Source organism: Leguminivora glycinivorella, chromosome 18, assembly GCF_023078275.1.
Source record: "Leguminivora glycinivorella isolate SPB_JAAS2020 chromosome 18, LegGlyc_1.1, whole genome shotgun sequence".
NCBI classification, from domain to species: domain Eukaryota; kingdom Metazoa; phylum Arthropoda; class Insecta; order Lepidoptera; family Tortricidae; genus Leguminivora; species Leguminivora glycinivorella.
The window spans coordinates 15,983,868-16,009,076 of NC_062988.1; the positions used below are offsets into that span (position 1 = coordinate 15,983,868).

The following is a 25,209-nucleotide window of genomic DNA, read 5'->3' on the forward strand; positions in this document are numbered from 1 at the left end:
CCTTTTCTTTTCGTGAAAGTTTCGTGAATTTTTCAAGAAATTTAAGATTTTTTTAAAAGTTTCTGCAACTTGCACATCACTAAGTGGGACACTACACTAGGCTAGTAAAAAAAAAGGATATTATAGTTATTTGTTTTATAAGGAGGCAAAGTTGTTTAACCGCATGTGCCGAGCAAGCGAAGGATTCCAATAGTAGAATCTCGAGCGTTGCGAGGGTTTCAAGGCACGAAAGTTAAACAAACTTTGCCACCGTGTGAAACACAACATTTTTCACCGGGTCTCAATCGGTTCCCATAAAGTCTTAAGTCATAAAGTATCGTTAGTCCACATTTTCGTTAGTCATAATTTGTTTTTTTTTAGAAACGCGTAACTTTTCAGGATGGCCATAAAACAAACCTAACCTAACCTACCTATAGATTAGGGATGTCACGAATGTCGCATGTGTCACATTCGCGAATGCGAATGCGAATGCGAATATTCAGAATGCGAATGTGCGAATGCGAATATCGCTGAATTTCATAAAAAACCAAAATAAAAACCAAGCAATCACCAACAACCCGCTAGGTAAAAAATTTAAAATGCTTACTATTGGTCAAAATGCCGAGTATGAACTTCACGCCGTACGAATTTGACCTATCTGCGCATGCGCGAGTCGACAGTCGACAAGTAGCAATTGGAGCGGCCGGCGCGGGCGAGGAACAAGCTGCGACTTGCACACATTCGCATTCGCAAAACATTCGCATCGTTTGAAGCGAATGCGAATGTCAATGCAAATGTTTAAAAGAATGCGAATCATTCGCATATGCGAATGCGAACGCAAATATTCGTAACATCCCTACTATAGATGATCTTAATGAAAACCCTGAAAAGTTAATCGTTTCAAAATTATGACTAATAATAATCTGGCAAACGCTACATTATAACTTTCGACATAGATTATATATAAGAAGATCATACCATCCCATACATTAAAATGCGACCGCCTCAGAACGCGCATACACTACACCACACATAGATGACGCCACAAAAACGCCTTGTTGCCATCGATTACTTGTGGCGTTAAGTGTCACTTTCGAGCCACAAATCTAAGTAAAAAGTGACTACATGTTTCCACTGAACACGCCAACCATATATAACCGGTGGACACTCTATTTAATAATGCAAACATTCTAAAACACGGAAAAAATGGACCAGTTACATTTGCCTCCCAATCGAGATTTACCCCGCTGTACGTTACTTACTTGAAATTTTGATTGACTGGTGAATTTTTCATAAGTTTTTATTTTCAGTACCATTCTTGGATCTCATATCACATCCAAAAATATTGTATATTTTCGGGGTACTTTATCCACTCCTTTTATCGCCCATATTTCTCACTGATATGAGAGAAAAAACAACTAGTTTTCATGTTCGTTAAACAAGTTTTTTGGTTAAAATAGTGCCTACGTGCTCTTTGGTTCAAACAACAAGTTTGATTTTAGTACATTCTACAAGTTACTCGTCATTTGAATTAAAAAATGTTTGAATCAACAAGTCGATTTTATAAAAGCGACATGCCACACATTGTTTTAAACATATGTTTGGCTGATTCAATCAAATATCTTTTAACAAGTTTGACCTTGTTGTTCGAACAAATTCGACTTGTATCATCAATATTGTGATTTATTCCGTTTACTAAAATACTTTTGTTTCAAACGGATAAACCCGCAATAAGTCGAACTTGTTAAATTCACAATGCAAATTTCTCTCAGTGTAAAGTTTAATTTTCAAATTCTCATAGGTAAAAAGTAATTATACTACAGGTATGTTGTATGGTATACCGAAAGCTCGTCTAAGTGCGGATGGTCCTCGGGGTAGTCTGTTATTTTGTCCTCCTCGTCCCAGATCCAATCCCGCCAGGCGCCTGTCACCTCGCCGCAGTCTTCTATCACGCAATCCTGCCAATAACAAAAAATATAAATATTGGGGGACTCCTTACACAGATCAACATAGCCCCAAACTAAGCAAAGCTTGTACCTACTATGGGTGCTAGGCGACGATATACATACTTATATAGATAAATAGGCGTGGGTAGGCCCCCCACAAGGTGGACTGATGACCTGGTGAAGGTCGCAGGAGTCCGCTGGATGCGGGTGGCGCAGGACAGGTCATTGTGGCAATCTTTGGAGGAGGCCTATGTCCAGCAGTGGACGTCTTTCGGCTGATATGATGATGATGATAGATAAATAAGTTTTATCTTATACCTTTACTGACTCTTTTAAAGACTGGGAGACTGGGGATAGTGGTATGTGAAGGAATTTATGGGAGGCCTTTGGCCAGCAGCAGCAATCGCTCCGCCAAGCGCCATCAGCTCATCACATCACCGAGCACCGGGAATTCAAGTTTTTTATTCAGTCTAAGCTTAGTACCAGTCTAAGTCTCCCGTCCTGCTCTCCGTATAGCTGCATCTCTGTCACGAGGCCGCTCAGCACGCGACCGAAGACGACGTTCGTGCCGTCCAGATGCAGGCACTGTTGCGACGTGATGCAGAACTGCGAACCATTCGTGTGCGGCCGCAGTTCTACTTACTACGTGTGTGGTCGCTGGCAGATATATCAGAACGACCGGGGTGTGCAAAAGTATGTAAACACGCCCTCGCTACTAGATAATAAAAACCCGCCGATGCCAAAAAAGGCCGATTAAACTAAAACGTCATTGTTTTTGTCAATACCAACAGTGTAATAAACATTTTTTACTACAAATCACTTTTAATTTGTGTTTATAGGTATATGATATTTTACTTAAAAAGTCAAATTAATTGTTTTCTTTATAATTACAAATTTGGAAATAAAATTGCTATATGTATGTTTGAGAACAATAAAATTTTCTGTTACTCAAGAAACTCCATTTAATGGCACCATTTTGGTAACTTTTTAGAATCTATTTGTGTTTCATATATAAGCGTAGCATAAAAAGTGACAACACACCAGTCTAAGTCTCCCGTCCTGCTCTCCGTATAGCTGCATCTCTGTCACGAGCCCGCTCAGCACGCGACCGAAGACGACGTTCGTGCCGTCCAGATGCAGGCACTGTTGCGACGTGATGCAGAACTGCGAACCGTTCGTGTGCGGCCGCAGTTTTACTTACTACGTATGTGGTCGCTGGCAGATATATCAGAACGACCAGGGTGTGCAAAAGTATGTAAACACGCCCTCGCTACTAGATAATAAAGCCGCCGATTCCAAAAAAAACTACCAAAAAAGGCCGATTAAACTAAAACGTCATTGTTTTTGTCAATAACAACAGTGTAATAAACATTTTTTACTACAAATCACTTTTAATTCGTGTTTATAGGTATATGATATTTTACTTAAAAAGTCAAATTAATTGTTTTCTTTATAATTACAAATTTGGAAATAAAATTGCTATATGTATGTTTGAGAACAATAAAATTTTCTGTTACTCAAGAAACTCCATTTAATGGCACCATTTTGGTAACTTTTTAGAATCTATTTGTGTTTCATATATAAGCGTAGCATAAAAAGTGACAACACACCAGTCTAAGTCTCCCGTCCTGCTCTCCGTATAGCTGCATCTCTGTCACGAGCCCGAGGCCGCTCAGCACGCGACCGAAGACGACGTTCGTGCCGTCCAGATGCAGGCACTGTTGCGACGTGATGCAGAACTGCGAACCGTTCGTGTGCGGCCGGCCTTTGTTCGCCATGCTGAGGACTCCGGGTTCGTGCTGAAAACAAAAACAGATTTTTAAGGGGCTCCACACGGTTTTCACCGATTGTTGACAAGTTTTGAGTTGAACAGTACTCGATAAATGCTTTCATGGTTGTCAATTTTTTTTAAACGATTGATGAATCTCATATAAGCAAAAAAATGTCAGAGATGAGTATTGAGGGATGGAAAGGGGGGTAAACCCAAACAACGATGGATGGGTCGTGTGAAAGAGTATATGTGAAAGAAGGAAGTGCTGAGAAGACGAGAGAGAGAGAGGAATGGAAGAGGAAGACGAGTTGTACCGACCCCGCATAACGTGGGATAAGGGTAGGAGGAAGAAGGTGCCTTTTTAGGGTTCCGTAGTCAACTAGGAACCCTTATAGTTTCGCCATGTCTGTCTGTCCGTCCGTCCGCCCGTCCGTCTGTCCGTCCGTCCGTCCGTCCGCGGATAATCTCAGTAACCGTTAGCACTAGAAAGCTGAAATTTGGTACCAATATGTATATCAATCACGCCAACAAAGTGCAAAAATAAAAAATGGAAAAAAATGTTTTATTAGGGTACCCCCCCTACATGTAAAGTGGAGGCTGATATTTTTTTCATTCCAACCCCAACGTGTGATATATTGTTGGATAGGTATTTAAAAATGAATAAGGGTTTACTAAGATCGTTTTTTGATAATATTAATATTTTCGGAAATAATCGCTCCTAAAGGAAAAAAAAGTGCGTCCCCCCCTCTAACTTTTGAACCATATGTTTAAAAAATATGAAAAAAATCACAAAAGTAGAATTTTATAAAGACTTTCTAGGAAAATTGTTTTGAACTTGATAGGTTCAGTAGTTTTTGAGAAAAATACGGAAAACTACGGAACCCTACACTGAGCGTGGCCCGACACGCTCTTGGCCGGTTTTTTTATGATAGTATTTACAATAAAATAATAAATAAATCTTCCTTCTTCGTCAAAACCTCATGACTGAGGGTCGTGACCACCATAACGGCTCAGCGACGACATTGGTCTAAGCGCGACAGCGGTGAGCGGCGGCCATGGTTTACCCTTGAATCGCCGACAGACACTTGTTCGACTTTTATTTCAAAGACAACGTTTCAAATAATTTCATTTCATCGACAGTTCATATCGTAGAATAATCGATACAAGTAAAATCAAACCGTAGACTTTTATTTCGTAGATACGTTATTCCGAGTATACTTTATATCGTGGTATTTCGTTTGGTGTTTTTTTCATTTCATTTTGTTTTACATTAAATACAATTCATTACGCATAATATTATTTCAATTATGATTTTTTCTAAAATTTTACAATTTGTAAACTGTTTGGTCACAGTTCTAACCTAACCTAAACCTACTTTAAAAAAGGTAATACGTTTGCTTCTGTGTAAATCATAGGTCAAACCTAACCTAAACCTACTCTGTAAACTATTTGTTTTTGTGTGTGATCACAGTTCTAACCTAACCTAAACCTACTCGGTAAGCCGTTTGTTTCTGTGTGATCACCGTTCTAACCTAACCTAAACCTACTCTAATATAGGATTTAAGCCAATAGGCATAGTTTAATTATGAACGTATGTGAAGTGCCACGATAAAATCAACAATTTGAAGTTTCTTAGAATAGAAACATCTATAAGTAAATGTAAGACAAATGAGAAAGTTTTGTAATAAAACGTCGAATAAATGAATTGCGATGTTTTGTAATTCTGCCATTTGAAGTGCTTTGAGACGAATCAGCGATGAAGAAATATTAGTTGAATAGTATTTATAACATCTGAAAAAGTTTCAAATAAATAGTAGTTGAAACAAAATTACTTGAAACAATTTTACTCGAACTAAACTTTCGATGATTTGTTGTCGATGAAATGATATTCGATGAAAAGTTTGTCGGCGAAACAAGGGTACACCATGGCCATACCATAGGTGGATCCCTGGAGCCCAACGTAATAAATAAATTGTATAGTATTGATAAGTACCGGCAGTTTGAAGTTCTCGTCTTCGAAGGTGGGTCCGTATATGCTCTCGCCGCTGGTGCCATCGTTGTTCACGGTGTCTCCGCCCTGCACCATGAACTGTGACAACCCTGGAACGAATAATGCAAATATATAATGCACACACACACACACACATTCACACTTAATCAAGCAGCTCACATACTACTACTGATTTTTTATTCATTTTTAAGCATTCAGTTATATGTATACTTCATCAAAGCTTAATATCGTTGTAATGCAAGCTTTATTTTTTAATGATCCTACATTTTTAAATTTCGAGCAGTGATTGTGGAAACATTCTTTATGATTTGGTTACCTGCGTGACAGGCAATGCCTAGTGTAGGAACCAAAGCTAACTGATTGTGATGTACACTTATGTTTAAATAAATAAATGTTTATGTTTATGTTTATATAACGGGTTAACCTCATCTGGCAGAATAATTTTGGTCAGAAATATAAAATAACTTCGCATAAGATGTTTCGCAGAAACACTTTCGGTCGAATGGTAATTTTCGGGAGCTACGATGCCACAGACAGACACACAGACAGACAAACAGACAGACAGACAGACAGGTCAAACTTATAACACCCTATCGTTTTTGGGTCGGGGGTTAAAAAGGCCTATTAATGGTGTTGCTGCGCCATTATGGAAAAACTTTAAAAAATTAGGTTTGAAGAAAAAAAAAACTCATTGTAAGTGCCAACTTCATGAATAACATTTACTTTTAAAGAGAAAAAACGTCAATTAAAAGAAAAAAAAATACATTTTTTACCTCTTTTTTGGCCTCAGAAACACGTGATTAAAGTTATGTGGGTTCCTCGCGAGCACCCTGTATTACGTGTCATATTATATCTACATTAATTATTTATAAGATGCATAGGTATACGACGTTTAGACGATCCTAAACCGGAACAGGTTATGCAAACATTTAAAATTGAAATGAATCTGCATTCTGCTCTATTAAAAATATGTTCGAAAGACTAGTTTTTCCAGTAGCATATTTTAGACGAATCGTAAGTTCACAGTTTATAGTTATACTTACTCATAATCTTTATTGCTTGCCACCTTGTAACAGTTAATCTATGGCTTGGCCATCTCGATAGGTTAGGCGACCATCGGGCAGCCAATAAGGCTTACATGTGTAGACCAAGTAACTGGACGCTGCCCAAGAGGTCGTCCTAAATCACGTTGGGTTGGGTGGATAGTGTGGAGGCAGCAAACGGAACAGAACGAGCTGAAAATCAGCTCTGCTACCCCCGTGCTGGAGCGCGATGCTGAGCTTAAGCCATTTTACTGATACACATGGTTCTGTTCTTTATTTTATTGTTTGTTGGTATTGTTTATGTTGATGTGTGTAAAATTGACTTCGGCGAAAGCTGGCGTAATTATTTCTCTGGATTATCACGAAAACCAAGTAGTATGTACTGCCCGTGAGATTTCAAAGGGTCTTCGGTTTCGGGTAAAATCGTACGTGACCATCGATACTGACTTGGCTTATAGATTGTAGTCTGACACGCCCTACTCGTAAAATCCGAAGACACTTCTGAAATCTCATGATTCTCTCACAATTCACAACATTCATCTTAATACTCGTTTCATAGGCAATTATTTATAGGTATTTTAGGTATATACTTTCATCTCTTTACAATTTTTCTTATCTATCTATCTATCTATCATTTGATCGTACGGGCAAGTTTTTGTATGAACAGGTCGTACGGGCAAGTTTTTGTATGTATGGGTGTGATGGGACTGATGGGGTCAAAAATCTACGTAATCCGGGTAAGGGCATTTATTTGTGTGATGAGCACAGATATTTTTTCCTGTCATGGATGTTTTCTGTGTATATAAGTATGTATTTATCTATATAAGTAAGTATATCGTCGCCTATCACCCATAGTACAAGCTTTGCTTAGTTTGGGGCTAGGTTGATCTGTGTAAGGTAAGGTGTCCCCCGATATTTATAAAAAAAACACGTAGATAAAGTAAAAGAACCTGCACGGGTAGCATGGTCGCGCGATGGACGATAAAATATCAGGCCGTCCCTATCGCACTATTAGTAAGTGCGATAGGAACGGCCAGATGTTTTATCATTTATCGCGCGACCATAATTGCCTGCCTGGTCGCCTTCACCCGTGTTCGTTTATTAGTTCCACGTGCAGACGCTGACCGGAGGTCATTGTGCGCATCATTATCATTATTAAAATTTATGCTGCAGTAAGATTATAAATAGATATTAGAAATCTAAACATGGCTCCAAAATTAGACAAACTAAATTAACAGGTAATGCATAAATGATACCCGAAGCGAAGTGGAATTTGGCCTCGGACACTAGAATAGTCCCCATGCCCCATTCATACTGTCACACCTCGGACAATGGCCACCAAATATATGAAAGAGGCGCGTTCCTACGCACACAGTAAGCTCGTGTTGGTGAACGCGTACCATGCTTGTATGGGTGAGATATGACAGGTCGACTGGTTGCGTTTTTGACGGGCGGTAACTGTGAGGTAACCGAGAGCGGGTGGGCGGCACTTTCAGCGCTGAGCTTCAGTACAGTATGGCCACCCACTGTACGATAGTACTATTTATTATATTGTGTTACTATTATTTATTCTGTGACATTACAGGCTAAAACAGTAATAATCTAACGTAAAAATGGAAAAATTCATACCGCCGGCATGAATCAAACCTGCGACCAATGGCTTTGCCGATGCCGGAACCATATCACTCTCACCAACTGAGCCACGGAGACCCGCTGGGTGTGTGCGAATTTATCCATGCCTTCCCTCAATTCTTAAACGCCTTAGTCCGTTTTCACATTATCAGATCCGATATCGGATGTCGGAAGGATTTCAATAAAAAAATCCAAGAAGCGCCTGTAATGTATGGGATATCGGTCCGACATCCGATATCGGACCGGATAATGTGAAAACACACTTAGGCTGGCGTATAGCAGACAATTCCGCAAGATAAAAAACAAACACGGTATGCGTGTAACATACATCACTTACCTATACATGTGTTTTTCTTTTTCAATATTTACCATTAGGCCATTAAACGGTTAGTTCACCATCAGATTTTTAGTTCCACGTGTTCATTTATGGAGGTCATCAATAAGTAATTATCCATGATAATAATTGTACCGTTTCATTCTCACTCAATTATTTTTACCTTTGATCCTTTCAAAATTCGTAAATGGGTGAATCAACTTTTCTTTGCCAGCAAAATTTCGCATACTTCGACTACATGTGGTCAGAAAATTTAATTGGGATTTAGTCTAATTAATGTATACTTATTATATTAAAGACAAATATACTAGCTACGCAATACAACATGTAATTATAGGATTTCCTATTTTATAACTTTGTTTCGAGCAGTGACCCAGTGGACTTAGCTGTCCCTCACTTATGAAAAAAGTGTCTCTTCCACTGGGTCACATATTGTTTTAATTAAAAATGAATCGTTTTTAACATTGCTAATTGATATACGTGAAATAAGGATCTTTATTCACGATGGTAAGGTTAAAAATCACAAAAGTAGACCTAATAATAAGTAAGGGTAAGGCCTGATTCGTAACGGATTTGTCAAATTCAGAGTGCTTTTTCTTGTATAATTTCTAACTTACTTTATATATACATTACACCATTCAAATTGCCAGATTCACAAAATTATTATGTAAGAATCATGTTTAAAAGCAATTCTCAACTAACTAGATAGATAAAATTAAAGTGATCGCTGAAAATAATTCGGCGACAAATTGCTGTCAAAAACTTGATTCCTGTTGACGAAACTTGCATTTAAATCATTTTCAACACTACCAGGCAACCAACATTATACCTTATCTGAAAGGCAATTTCTTTACGATTCCTATGAAACAATGATAATGTAGATGAGTCTCCAAATATCCACTTTACTAGGAATTCAGTCGATGCAGTGTCCGTTACTAAGCATTTAAAGCAAAGTAACCACTTTTCGATAAAAAATCTACAACAAAAACTGCTGAACGAAGCTGTTCGCAGATTTTATTTAATAATATGATCTTTCAACTTTATTCTGACAATAGCTGGATATCATCCACCACAGCTATGAAGCCAGCAGCCTGCTAAAGCCAACGCTCTTCAAATCGGGTAAAAAACTTAATTTAACGAAGTCTCATAGTATTCACCTATTAACCGGAATAGGATGGAGTGTCTAAGAAATTCATTCATTTAAATGACACCAACCATAAGCCACCAAAATATTTAAAAAAAGATAGTCCTTGATAGGACTAAAACTAAGAATGTGTCGAAAAACACTGTCGGATGTACGATGGAGGGCGTACAACAAAACTTACAACATGAGCGAGGAGAAATGGAGAATGATGAATTTACTAATAAATAATAAATTTTAAATACATTTTAAACACATTATAGAAAAACATACTTTGATTCGGCCGGCTCTGGTACCGTTAAAACAGTTTTGAATTTGACAAATCCGTTACGAGTCAGGCCTTAATTCTTGCAAAAAGCAAGAAAAAGTTGATTCACCCAAATAATGGCCAGCATTATGATAAACTGTTTTGTTACAAATATTTTTTTACCTGATAGCTTCATAACTACACACGGTCAAACATGTTTGGCACTATGTGTGTAAATCAAATTTTCAATTTATTTGTTTGTATTTATTTCTTGTGCAGAATTTTTAAAACTTTATTATGGCGTCGCATTGAATTCACATTTTTTTTAAGAAAGAGTAAATGTTTAATAGTTTTCCAAATTAAAAAATATTGTATTAGACGTTTCTGCTTTAGACCGGTAAGTGTATATACCTGGCTTTATATGTATAGAAGTCGCGACCCTTCAATTAGGTACAGCTGTGTTCAGTGGGCAGAGACGCTTGCGGTAGCTGGGGCATGTGCACCAAATGGAACCCTCTAGAATACCTCAACGAGTCTTGCTAGGTGCAGTTGCGTATGTTAAAAGGAACGTTGGACGACCGATGCTACGCTTTAAAGACTGTGTTAAGCGAGACATGTCAGCAATGTCAACATTCAAAATCGATCATCAAGCCTGGGAAACCTTAGCTGACGTTCGTGATGAATGGCGAAAGCGTGTTGTGGAGGGGAGAAGGCTATGCGACGAAGCCTGGTTTAATGCTTTAGATAGCAAAAGGTGTCGCAGAAAGCAAACCGAGACTGGAACCTCAGGTGGCATGAGTTTTCTCTGCCAAAAATGTGACAGGTCCTGCCGCTCGCGAATCGGCCTCCACAGTCATCAAACCCGTTGCCTAAACAGCAATGCGTATATCGTCTGCAATAGACGCAAAGGCCTGTGATGATGACAGTGGGTACGGTCCTAACACTCATAAAATAACAAGTGTACCAACTGTTACGAGGTAAAAGAAAACCATACAATTGTGAAACATGGTCTCTTTATAATGTAGACTTGTAGAGGTTTCCCGCTGACGTCAACTCCCTGCTCGCTGGTAAAGAAGGCGCGGAAAAGTTCTATACCATCTAAGAACATATATCGTACCGTAGCTATATGTATGCAGTCTTCGGTCGCGCTGTTGCCAATGCAAGATATATCAAGCGAAGTCTGGCAACGTTGCGTATTAGACGTCGCTAGCGACAGCTGTCACTACTGTAGTGTCTAGTAGGTACCTTTACAGACGCTTCGCGATTCTTCAATATACTTACTTTGCGGTCCTAAGGGGCTGTCCATAAATTACGTCATCGATTTTTTCAGATTTTAGACCCCCCCCCCCCTATAATCATCCTATCGTCATATCTTAATGACCCCCCCCTTCTCCCAAAATTGACGTCATTACCAGTTTGACAAAATAAAACATTGCAGATTTGAGAAAAATAGGGTATTATATGATTAAAACACTTGGTTATAGAATCATCTTTTATTATTTTTACTTTGGCAATAATCATTGATATAATATAACTACTTATAATATAATATAAATACATAGTATAAAACAAAGTCGCTTTCGCTGTCTGTCCCTATGTATGCTTAGATCTTTAAAACTACGCAACGGATTTTGATGCGGTTTTTTTAAATAGATAGACTGATTCTTAAAGAAGGTTTATATGTATAATACATTTAAGTACCACGGGCGAAGCCGGGGCGGGCAGCTAGTATTATATGTAATATTATTGTTAGAGTATTTTATCTGTAGTTATTACTGTATTTGTGTACATCTATGTTGCATTACTTATATATGTTTATTATGAGTTATTTTAGTATTGTATGCGCCTTAGCCGCCTCTCACATTTGCAGTCTCACTTACTAGGTGTGCTGGAAGAAATTTCTTTTTAGAAATAATCTTTTTGTACGTGAAAAATAAACTATAAATAAATAAATAAGAATGACGTCAATTTCGAAACACCCCCCCCCCCCATCTATCATTTACCGTCATCCGCAGACCAAACCCCCCCCCCTAATTTAGAATGACGTAATTTATGGACGGCCCCTAATATATAATAGTACAAGTACAGAAGGCTCACTGCTTTGATGTTCACAAAATGCGCCTGTTATAATTCTTACCTACATTAACAAACGGACCGCACGCAGCCGACATTGAGTTCTAAAGCACCGCGCGAAGGTCGCACACACTGAATGGGCTGCGAATGCGCTGCCGCCGGCATTTTTTCACCTTATTACAATGCTTTAAGTGAAAAATCGGATACATTTCTTTGTAGTCGACTGTACTTGTAGCTTGGCCGCTCCAGTTAACGGCCCAGCCACGACATTCTGAGCGGCAGACATACGTGCGAATGAAAAGTCCCATCGCTGTGTCTCGCTCGCTCGACCAATGTCGTGGCTGAGCCGTAATATGTACTTATAATGGTACATACCCTTGTGAAACTTGGTCCCTTTATAATGTAGAGGTTTGCCGCTAGCGCCGATGCCTTTTTCGCCAGTACAGAGGGCGCGGAAGTTCTCAGCTGTCCGAGGAACTATGTCGTTCCGTAGCTCTATCACTATGCGGCTGGCTGAAACAATAACTATTTGTTTAACAAGGGGCCAAAGTTGTTGTTTGTGCTAAGAACATTTATATAAACTAATATCGGGTAGTTTTGTGGTGTTTACATCTCCGGTGACACTTTGCTGGGACGTCAGTCTTCCGCGACCACGGCCAGTGCAACCTGGCCGAAACGTTGGGAAAAAAGGTAAAATAATGTTAATTAATCGCGTTCGACCTGTATGTGACTTATGTTACATGTCAAAAGATAACAAAATCTGTCATATGCGTTTACATTGATTGCCTACATATTATATTCTATTGAACTTGAAGAAATCAGCAAATACCATTGTCATTTTATAGTTTTCATAACTTTTAGTTACAAAGTCTTTGTATTATAGACAGGGTTCTGAGGTACAGTCAACCAATTGGAACCCTAGGCCACTATACAACCATGTCAGACTATGCCAAGCAGTAAGAGATTTCTTGCAATCTGATTTATAAAGTCACTGTGATATAGTTCTTCAGAGCCTAGGGTTCCAATTGGTTGACTATAGGTTTTTCATCTGACTTCATACTGACTAAATTTATCAGTCTAAACGTAGTTATATACATCTTTGATTGATATGAGTAACTTTCCAGGATATTTTATTACAAGCAAAAAATACATTTTACATGAGAATGTCACACATGACGTATACTATAAGTAATGCTTGAAATCAATTACGATTTATGACAATAATATTTCCACATAATGAAGGAATCTTGATAAGACCTTTTACTTTCATTTTGTTTTATAATAACACATTCCAGCAGAGACATACTTTGTTGTACAGTCACCAGGGATCGAGGATATATATCAATGGATATATATCAAGATATATATCCGATATATATCTGATATATATCCAGCGGGGTTTGACGATATATATCAATGGATATGAATATCCGATATTTATCATTTGTTTATAAAATATTGCAATACAAAAATGGTTTTTAAAAATGTAACATTGTTAAAAATATAGTTTTTTTTGTGTTTGTTACTGTTTTTCTACTAAATGTTATGTTTTTTAATAGAATTTTCCTTATCTAAAGTTGTATTCATAAATAATGCAACAAAATAATAATATGCCTTCCATACAAAATGGATATATATTTAAAATCACACACAGGTCGAACGCGATTAATTAACATTATTTTTACCTTTTTTCCCAACGTTTCGGCCAGGTTGCACTGGCCATGGTCGCGGAACGTTGGGAAAAAAGGTAAAAATAATGTTAATTAATCGCGTTCGACCTGTGTGTGACTTTAAATATGTGTACAAAGCGCGAGAACTTAAAGTGTTAAAATGGATATATATCAAAGTTGATAAATATCCGATATTTTGATATTTATTATAAATATCGGATATTTTCGAACCCTGACAGTCGCGTTATTAAATTATTAAATATATATGCAGACAAAGTGACAAAAATCTGTATCCACAACCTTACCGCATAAGGAATAAAGTCGAGCATACATGTTTATGGCACTTTGACCGCATATATTCAGGGTGAAAGAAATAGCATATAAATTTGCATAGTGACTTTTGAGGTCATAATGAACAACTTTTATTATGGGACCAATACTGAAATCGCGAACAAAAAATTGGCAGTTCCATAGATATATAAACATTAAGATTAAACTGGTCAAACTCGTAGCATTTCCAAGTAACCCCAGTATTAATACCCCTAAATACTGAAAAAGGTCACTAGCTCGGAAACACGTGTTTTGTCCTTTAATAACCAGCGGGTAAAAAGTGACTTTTGAGGTCATAATGAACGCATTTTATCCACTATATAAGTTTTCCCCTCACTAGCTCGGTGTTTTGTCCTTTAAAAAAACGTAATTTGACCATGAATAAAGTCAAATTAACTGCTGTAAAATAGATAAAAGTAGGTGAATCTAGTAATAAAGATGATTTACCACCTGTGGAACTACTGGAAGCAGTGATAAACGCATTTTTTGCGTTGTAGTTTCCTCGCGATAGTGAGGGGAAAAGTTTTGTGTTACACTCGGGTGCAAATGTATTTTACTTCTCGTGTGTTAAAAAACTCGCAAGTTCAGGATTCTATTCTCGAACCACTCGCTTCGCTCGTGGTTCAACTATAGCATCCTTTCACTTGCTCGTTTTTCAATTCCACACTCGGCGATAAAATACAACTTTGCCCCCTTGTATAACAAATAACTATTTCTGAATTTGGGACACCCCAATTAGCGTAAGTTGTTAAAAAAATTAACTCGCCGTCAGTTTTGTGACGACAATTTTAAGCATAAAATCTGTCTAAAAATTTACTTTTATCACATTCTGAATGTAGATTATCGCTTAAAGTGTATGTAATTAAGACAAAAACCATATTTTTATAAAAATGTCATGCTTAATTTATCGTCACAAAACTGACAGGAGTTAATTTATGTTAACAGCTTACGCTAATTGGAGGGTGCCAAATTCTGAAAATGCTCATAAGCGGCATTATGACAGTCGAAATGTAGGAAACAGCCAAATATTTTTTTGCGATTTCAGCATTGGTCCCATAGTAAACGTTGTTCATTATGACCACACTATGCCAAGTTTGGGTCCCCCCACATCTAGCGTCTCGCGAGCGTCGCGTCGGGCCAACTGTATGGGCAAAGCTTGAAGTCGCGTCGACGCGGCGTCTTTTTCCATACAGTTGGCCCGACGCGACGCTCGCGAGACGCTAGATGTCCCCCACATCTAGACCCTTTGACCGGTCCTTTTTCTTTCACGTTTATTTAATACAGTAGGTATTTGACTTCAATTCCGACATTCAACCTTAAGCTCTAAGTATCATTGTTCAATTTGAATTAGGTTAGAGATAAGAAGTGCCTTGAAATCGCACTTGTAACTTGACTCATAGTATAATGGGGTTTACAGAATGCAGGAAAAGATAAGGGACACTGTAGGCTTAGCTGTAAGTATTTTTAATGAACGCCTAAAATTAGTAACGCTAAATACAGTCTTACCCCGTTTTACGCGAGAGATGCGTTCCAGGCAAAATCGCGTAAAGCGAATTTTGCGCATATCGGGGTCACTTGAATAAGGTACCAAATTTCAAACCGAAAATAGTTCATATTTTACTTGTAAAATTACAATCACATTGCTTGTTTGAAGAAATTTTAAAATTTTACACTTAAAAAATAATAACAAATTGCTATTTTTATTAACAATCTAATGTTTTCTGAGTGGCCTTTTGCTTCCGATGCATCAAAATTTAAAAATCGCGTTATTGCGAATCCGCGCTATACGGGGTCGCGTTAAGCGGCGTATTACTGTATTTACTGTACAGCATACCCAAACAGGGGTTCCTATCTCAGAAGAATAAAGTAAAACAAATAGAAGAGATATACATAGATGCAATAACTAAATAGCTACATAAATTAGGGTTCAGGGTGGGTAAGGGTTAAGGGTTTAGGGTTCTCAAAGGTCGGCAACGCATAAGTGGCTCCCCTGATGTTGCTTATGTCCATGGGCGGCGATGACTGCTTACCATCAGGCGGCTCGTCTGCTCGTTTGCTGCCTATTTCATTAAAAAAATGATATTTTTTTTTTTTAATTATAGATGGGCTTACTCTTGGCCACAGACTAGCTAGCCAAAGGCAAATACGTGGCCCACGATGGAGTGAGCTCGCCCAGAAGATGCCTGTTTACTCTTGATTTGAAGGTTGCCGGGTTATATGAGCTCGGAAATATAGCCGCCGGCAAAGATTGGATATAAAAGGACTATAATAATAATAAAAACACATGCAGAAGGCGGTAATCTTGGACACAACGCGGATAGTCGTGTCGACGGTTCCTCTCTCTGCAGCCCTAACCACCAGCAGCTTGGGCCCTGCCCCGCTGCTGGCGGCGCCCTAGGTTAGGTTTTTTATAATGTGTTTAGGTATATATTTAGTATTGTTTTGTAAGTGGTTTTGTATTTTACTTTTATAATCATTTAAATGATAAAACCATGAAACTTTATATTTTAGCACTTGATAAGAAATCATTAAACATATATTTAAAGTCACATACAGGTCGAACGCGATTAATTAACATTATTTTTACCTTTAAAATAAACATGGTGGGAAATAAACATTAACTAAAAGCGGGTAGATTATATTTATTTGTCTACCCCGAACATTTATATAAATTAATATCGGGTAGTTTTGTGTTGTTTACATCTCCGGTGACATTTTGCTGGGACGTCAGTCTTCCGCGACCACGGCCAGTGCAACCTGGCCGAAACGTTGGGAAAAAAGGTAAAAATAATGTTAATTAATCGCGTTCGACCTGTATGTGACTTTAAATATGTGTACAAAGAAAGCGATAGGGATAGCGATAGGGATAGCGATAGGGATAGCTATAGCGATAGCGTTAGCGATACGGATACGGATAATATGGGTATCGTTAGCGGGATACGGATAATCGGTCGGCGGTCTCTTACAATCAATGTGCTCTAAGACGATCGTTGTTTGCTTGCTTGAAGATTACGTTTGCGATAAGTATAAGCAAAATGTAAAAAATTGTAAGGGATAATAGAAAAAAGTACTTTTTACCCACCGATCATAGTGTCGAAATACGGGCTATGTGGGATGTTTATAAAGGTTTCCCCAGCGTATATAGAATTACCTACGCTGTGGTCGATGTGTAATATTTCTACAATCATTGCAAGCAAAAGTATTATGTGCAATCGAAATAATCGCAGATAAATATACCTACAGAGAAACCTACGGTCCCTACGGATCCAAATGAAAATCTTAATGAATACTTTTATTACGCGGGCGAAGCCGCGGGTAAAAGCTAGTATTATAATAAAATAGCCTAGCCTAAAAATTAAAATAAATAAAGAGAAATAATAAAAACACTAAATACAGGATGTTCAAGACTAATCAAGACCATGGGACATGAAGGGTAGGAAGGGAAGCACTGTCCACGTACTGTCACTGAAAATACATATACGGGTATGTCCATTCTGCGGCAGTAGTTCAGCTGTCGACGTAATGTCAGCGAGCGGGTTAAATATCATACACAGACACTGATACGAAAGACATATTGATTATAAAGTGATGACATAGGGACATTGTACCTTTTTAATTTATACCTAGTTTTTTTTGCTAAGCTGTACCAGGCCTACGTTCACGGTCGCACGATAAGTACCTACACGCTAGCCGTTCATACGACTGAACAAGTGGCCGAGGGGCGCCACGCGCCCGCCTGTATAGTTGTTTGGCACCGTGGCACGTACCCAGGGCCGGATTAAGGGTAGAGCGAGTGGAGCGGCCGCTCTAGGCGCCACATAGTAAGGGGGCGCCAAAATCGAGAATGTGGAAAAATCCATACAAAAAATTATACGTTGCGTGGGCGCGCACATATCACAAAATGGCAAGAGGAGTCGGAAATGAATCCACCTATTGAAAATCTAGATTTGTAATTCAGATTAAGTGAAAAGTTGCACCACATTGCCATTCATAAGGGCGCTGTTGCTAGGGCGCCGTAAAAGGAGGATTCTAGCCCTTGACGAACCACATTGTTGTGAGGCGAACGGCAAAGTTACGTCGCTATCCAAATGCAAAAATATGAGTCTATCCGATAGTCCAAAGCGGAGTTCCTCATAAAGCCAAAGGCGCAAAACGTCGCAGAGAGGCGCAATTTTGTGAGTCACAGCAGATGGTGAGCGAATTTCAAAGCACTCAGATCACTTAGTGGCAAAATACCGAAATGGGCATCCCGACAGTGACGATCGAGTCCGCAGTTAATCTCTTAATTAACTCTTAGTATTATAAAAATATTAGTGATAGCGAAATATAAGGCCTAAAAGTCGGGAACATAGGCGCCCTGTGAAGTCAAAATACCCCAAAATATGTCAAAGACCGCAGCTCTGCAGACGATAAAAGCTTGAAAGTTCGCGGATTCCCCGCTGGCGGGTTGTCTAAATTAATCGAGCCAATAGGAAAAAAAAAATCGCGCTCGCTTCGCTCGCGCTTACTATTTATAATTATCTTCTCTTTTGGTTAGGAGAAATTCAGAATCTGCTTTCCTGACTTGGCCACTATAGTGCTCCATTTTGTTTGTTATTTTATGTACATGATATCCACGTTCAGCCACACGTAACTATACTAGGGTGTGACTACGAAAGTTCAACCATTTGTCCCTTTCGCACTCTGTATGATGAAATCCATAAGTTCTGTATTGCGTTAATCTTCTAATTACGGCATTACTATGAAAAAAATTTCGCGCTCGCTACGCTCGCGATTTATTTTCCTACGTAGAGAAACTTCTTCCCAAGGGCGCCGAAACTCAAACTCGCTCTACCCTGATCGAGTGCACGGGCCGGCGCTGCACGTACCTACTATTATTCTGAGTTTTACATAGTAACTTATAAGTATTAGTTAAATAAACCATAGGTATTTGTCATTTGTGGGCAAGTGAAGGATCTGTTGCGTTAGTGACTTATTAATAATCTGTGGCTGTACAGGCTAGGAACTTGTAATAATATAACCTACCAACATGCTAGCATACATCTTTCTCACATAAACACAGTGACTTTTAATGAATTAATTAATAAAGATAAAATCAAAAATTACAAAATGTTACTACTCATTCCAATTAATATTTAAATGGGCACATAAATAACTATCAAGTATATTTTATTATTATTATTATTATTATTATTATTTGTAAAGCAGGCAGGCAGTTGTAGTAACTGATAAAGCCTGTATCCAGTTGTCGGTAGAGGTTTCAGGTGTTATGTGGAATTAGCACTGTGCTTGTCTAACTTATTCTTGAATTCGTTTACACTTTGGGCCGATATTACATCCTCCGGGAGCTGATTCCAAGCTTTTACCACTCTATTACTAAAGAAATGTCTATGAGGATTGTTGTATGACCTGCGAGAGACCAGTTTATACTGATGACCTCTCAGACGGGTGTTGTTATTACGTTCTAGCATTTTATGAAAATCTTTGAGGTCATAATGTTGGGTTAGTATTTTGTATGTCTCGATCAGGTCTCCACGCTCTCTACGCTCCTTCAGGCTTGTAAGCTTTAGGAACTCCAATCTTTCCTCATAGGACATTTTTTTAAGTTTCTTCGGTATTTTGGTGAAGCTGCGTTGAACCTTCTCCAACAAATCGATGTCCTTGATAAAATAAGGGCTCCACACTTGAAACGCGTATTCTAATATAGGCCTAACATAGGTTTTGTGAATTTTGAGCATCATATCTGGCGTCAGATTCCCGAAAGCTTTTCTTATGAGGTAGATGAGACTCTTTGCTCTCTTAACGATCGATGTTATGTGTTCTTCCCATTTTAGATCCTCTGTGATTTTGACGCCCAGATCGGTTTGTGTCTTGACAGCTTTTAGGGGAGCATTGTCTAAATTATAAACATAACGAGGGTTATTTTTGCCTATGTGCAGAACAGTACATTTTGAAATGTTAAGGTTTATGAGCCATCTTGACCAGTTCCATACTTTGTTCAGGTCGTCTTGTAGCAAATCAAAGTCAAGCAATGGGTTGGCGAATAGTTTAGTGTCATCTGCAAAAGTACTGATGCTGCAGTTTAAGCAGTGAGGCAAGTCAAAAGTGTATATAATGTACAGAACAGGGCCCAACACTGAACCTTGTGGAACTCCGCTGTGAATATCTCGTTGCAATGACATCGAATCACCCACTCTCACTTTGAGTGTTCTATGACGCAGAAACGCCTCAATCCACTTTAATAGCTTCCCTCTAATGCCCAGGTGCTCCAGCTTAAAAAGAAGTCTTGTTGTGGGGGGGGGGGGGGGGGGGGGGGATATTGCATTGTCATCACACATTGCATATTTGCATTCCAAATTTTAAGTATTGTCTGCATAAAGGTGGTTTTCCACCGAGAGAGCGTGAATGGGCAGAGCGGGGAGGGAATTGAAATTCGTATGGCAAATTTTCAATTCTCGCCCAGCGCATCTTCGGTGGAAATAGTAAAGATTGATTGGGATGTGCGGGACTTTAATTGAGATATTTTTAGTGTAAAAATGAACTGTATTGCTTCCGATTTAAGTATAAATTAACTCTGATGATAGTTTTCCGCCGGCAGGGCGAGACGAGAAGTGGCTTAGCGTGGAGAGGAGTGGATTGACGTGGATGTGCGGGACGTGAATTGAAATATTTGTTAGTGTAAAAATTAACCATATTGCTTCCTACTTAGAGTATAAATTAACTCGAAGGTGGTATTCTACAGGCAGAGCGCGACGAGACATCGCGAGGCGCGAATTGAAGAGGATGTGCGAGACTTGAATTGATATATTTGTTACTGTAAAAATGTACCGTATTGCTTTCGACATAGAGTATCGTATGAAACCTACAATCTACGGCAGGCACGCGCAGGCACGCGAAGGCTCGCGCAGGCCCGCGATGGCTATTAATGGCAATTTTTAGTGGAAAAGAATCCGGGCGATTTCAATTTTCTCTCCGCTCTGCCCATTCACACTCTGCCGGTGGAAAACCACCTTAAGACATTGGGTCAAGTCAAGTCACTGTAAATGTAAGAACTTGTACTATATCCATTTTATCATTTTAGAGTGGCTAGGAGCTGTTTATGAAAGTTTCTATTACATAGATAGATGATATATTTATTCCCACAACATACAGTCAACCAATTGGAACCCTAGGCCACTGTAGAACTATGTCATAATGATGTTATAAATCAGATTATAAGAAATCTCTTACTGCTTGTCATTTTGACATGGTTGTAGAGTGGCCTAGGGTTCCAATTGGTTGACTGTACATGGCTTAGACAATAGGTATAAGTAGTTGACACAAAAATCATATGTTATGAGTAAGGTGCATTAGGGTAATTCCGAATGACAGAAATGCTCTGGTACTTCCAAATGGGGAATCTTGTTATGATGGAAATAATGGTGATTTTTATGCGACTTTCATGATTAGACGACTTTCGGAATTACCCTAATGCACCTTACACCACTTAAATGCTAAAAAGAAAAGATGATTGAACATCTTTTACTTTATTTCGTATTTATGTGTATATAGTGACATATTTACATACATACATTTAAATTGGTAGATTTTTTGGTAAAAATATCCATTTTAGGACAATAATTTGAAAACCTTTTTTCAATTAAGGAGCATTACATATAGATAATTTTCATATCAACCAAAGAACGTATAACGTTCAATTACACACCTACGTTATGGAGGTGCAATTATATCTATTTTTAGAACAAAGTAAGCAATAATGACTCTGTATTTATACCTATATAAAATTTATAGATGTACGTTTTTTAAGCAATCGCGCATAGAAACCTACTAAAACACCATTGTAATACATAAACATCGGGAACATAAATAAAATTCAAATGTGGAATAAATAATGCAGCAACGAGTCGCCGCGTCCTTGTCCTACAGAATCGATTGACCTACAAACGCATTGCACATGCACTATAAAAATACACTTCGTAACTCAAAAAATACCTCATACTGACCTTTCTCGCCATCAATTGATACGTCTAGGAACACAATAGAATTATTTTCATTAACTTCTGGTCCCACCATTGCTTTGTTTCGAAATCTAACAAATATATCAATGGAACAGAACTCTATTTCTAACGAAAGACGTTAGGGAAACATTATTACTTTAATTGACCATTGTTACGAAAGTTATTCAGTTATTTACAAACAATTATGTGTTTATCCAGCATTCATGAACACTGACAACAACGCGAATACAATACCAGTGTTGTCACATACAATTTGAACAAAATGGTAGACCAGGGTGAAAAAATAGGTAGAAACTGGTAGAACTAGAAACGAATACACCTGTTTTAATACCATCTTAGGTAAGTCAAATGATTAAAAATGCTTCTAAACTATTAAAAATATATTTATTGGTTTACTTGGTGAGTTCTTTATGGTGTTTATACATGTTTTGTTAAAATATTTTAAACACAAGCTAGCGTCTCCGAGAGCTGCCACTGTCAGGCTGTCAAAGTGTCAGTGTTGTCACAAATGACACTGTCACTAACCTCACTACCAGGCTGTCAGTGTCAAAACTGTCAAACATCAAGACTTTCAAGCTGACTCACCCACACAGATTATTCAAAACACGTTCCGATTTAAGTAAAATGCTGTAATTATAAGACAGGTAAAACTTAAATTCGTAACACGTTTGGAGAATTTTCTACAATAGTAATATTTTAGAAAATAGGTAGATTTAGGACCGAAATTACAGGTAGACGGGAGGCAAAATAGGTAGATCTACCTATAAATAGGTAGATGTGACAACACTGTACAATACTAAAAAAAAAGTCCGCCAGTATTGAAGCTATTCGAGACCCAAAATGTCAGTTTGACAGCGGATTAATCAATGTCAAACTCACGTCAAACTGTGGTTTCACATTTTATTGGGATTACTTAAGATGTGTCTCGAACATTTTCAGCTCCTACTGTTCGACGTCTCATTTAAAACGATTGGATTTCTTATCTCACCCAGACCGAAAATAATGTCACAGCTGTCAGTTCAGTAGTGTCGTCCCAACTTGCGTCATCCCACGTACTTATTTCGGAAATAATGAAAATAATTTAAGAAAATAGTTTGTATTTCCGTAAGTAAATAAGTGTATTCTAGTCTTCTCCATGTATTTTAATGAAATTACTGAAAACAAAGCTTAGATTTTATTTGTATACCACTTAGTCACCATTATCATAAGTGGATTAAGATTGTGCCCATTTCGTTACAGCCCCAAGATGTCTTCGTCTGCGATATACATTTTGGACGTCAAAGGTAAAGTCCTCATATCGAGGAACTACCGCGGCGATGTGGACATGGGCGTTATCGACAAGTTTATGCCCTTACTGATGGAAAAGGAAGAGGAAGGGATGTTGACACCTTTGCTGCAGACTAGCGAATGTACGTTCTCCTACATCAAGACCAACAACCTCTACATCGTATCAACTACGAAGAAAAATGCTAACATAGCACTTGTTTTCGTATTTCTTTACAAGATTGTTGAAGTCATGACTGAGTACTTCAAGGAACTTGAAGAGGAGAGCATTCGCGACAATTTTGTCGTTATTTACGAGCTGTTAGACGAACTTATTGACTTCGGGTATCCTCAGACGACAGACAGCAAGATCCTGCAGGAATACATCACCCAAGAGGGACATAAACTTGAGATGCAGCCGAGAATACCCATGGCAGTCACAAATGCGGTGTCATGGCGGTCAGAAGGCATAAAGTACAGAAAGAATGAAGTGTTCCTAGATGTGATTGAGTCAGTCAATTTGCTTGCCAATGCTAATGGCAATGTGTTGCGAAGTGAGATTGTAGGTGCCATAAAAATGAGAGTCTATCTGTCTGGTATGCCAGAGCTACGGTTGGGTTTGAATGACAAGGTGCTCTTTGAGAGCACAGGCCGAGGCAAGTCCAAGTCTGTTGAGCTTGAAGACGTAAAGTTCCATCAATGCGTGAGATTGTCAAGATTTGAGAATGACAGAACCATCTCATTCATACCTCCCGATGGTGAATTTGAGCTCATGTCCTACAGGTTAAACACGCATGTAAAGCCGTTGATTTGGATCGAGTCCGTTATTGAGCGCCATGCCCACTCCAGAGTAGAATACATGATCAAAGCTAAATCGCAGTTCAAAAGACGTTCCACAGCTAACAATGTGGAGATTATTATTCCGGTGCCTGCAGACGCTGATTCTCCTAAGTTCAAGACAACTATTGGTAGTGTGAAATATACTCCTGAACAGAGTGCTATAACCTGGTCTATTAAATCCTTCCCAGGAGGCAAAGAGTACTTAATGAGGGCTCACTTTGGTTTGCCATCAGTTGAATGTGAAGAGGTAGACGGCAAGCCACCAATCCAGGTCAAATTCGAGATACCCTATTTCACTACATCGGGCATTCAAGTGAGATACCTGAAGATCATTGAGAAGAGTGGCTACCAAGCTCTGCCTTGGGTGCGGTATATTACCCAGAACGGAGATTATCAGCTCAGAACCAACTGAGAGCAGTATAAGTTGTTATGATTACATTCCTTTATTATAAGTTGCACTTATCATGTTATAATTATTGTTTGCTGAGTTAACACTGTCATTATAGGTAAGAAATAATGGAAATAGTATTATGTATTGACACGGTAATAAAATAAAATATTCTTACAAGAGATCTTTTATTTTAATTTACCATATTTACTATGCTGGTCATTAAATTACACACATCTTTAATAGAGAAGATATATATTAGTGGCCTACAAAAACAAAATTGCTAGTGGATCCACTGAAGCTGATTGACATGCAAGTCTTCTACACTATATAAATGGAACCGTCTCATCTCATATCTAGCACCAGCAAAGGGTCTTTCAAGGGCAAATTTCGCAGGTCGGGTGGTTCGATCAAGGTGTTTGTGGTAGGCCCACAGCTGTCAGTCAGCGTACGTTCATAAACCAAAACCTATTTTCGTGAGTCATAATTGAATTATTACCGGGATTTACTGCATATTATATAA

At 38.4% G+C, this 25,209-nt stretch overlaps 2 protein-coding genes across 4 annotated transcripts in view; one reads left to right on the top strand and one right to left on the bottom strand.

The window, feature by feature from the left end:
* The window catches only part of LOC125236013 (peptidyl-prolyl cis-trans isomerase D), a 32,710-nt gene extending 10,289 nt beyond the window's left edge, over positions 1-22,421 (bottom strand). Inside the window, exons 1-5 of the mRNA XM_048142694.1 lie at positions 22,181-22,421; positions 12,553-12,690; positions 5,690-5,796; positions 3,536-3,724; positions 1,821-1,937 (exon numbers count right to left, since the gene is read on the bottom strand). Of these exons, the coding sequence (XP_047998651.1) occupies positions 1,821-1,937; positions 3,536-3,724; positions 5,690-5,796; positions 12,553-12,690; positions 22,181-22,250 (621 nt within the window). The 5' untranslated portion in view covers positions 22,251-22,421. The remainder of the gene's footprint in view (positions 1-1,820; positions 1,938-3,535; positions 3,725-5,689; positions 5,797-12,552; positions 12,691-22,180) is intronic.
* Positions 22,422-23,196: 775 nt separating this feature from the next.
* LOC125235855 (AP-1 complex subunit mu-1) lies at positions 23,197-24,866 on the top strand. 3 transcript variants are annotated; one of them, XM_048142465.1, is made up of 2 exons: positions 23,197-23,299; positions 23,435-24,866. In XM_048142465.1, the coding sequence occupies exon 2, from the start codon at positions 23,442-23,444 to the stop codon at positions 24,708-24,710; it is 1,269 nt and encodes a 422-aa protein (XP_047998422.1). In that variant the 5' UTR covers positions 23,197-23,299; positions 23,435-23,441; the 3' UTR covers positions 24,711-24,866. The 3 variants fall into 3 exon arrangements, with proteins under 3 accessions (XP_047998422.1, XP_047998425.1, XP_047998424.1); XM_048142468.1 differs by having other exon boundaries at positions 23,269-23,287; XM_048142467.1 differs by having other exon boundaries at positions 23,285-23,303.
* Positions 24,867-25,209: the final 343 nt, after the last annotated feature.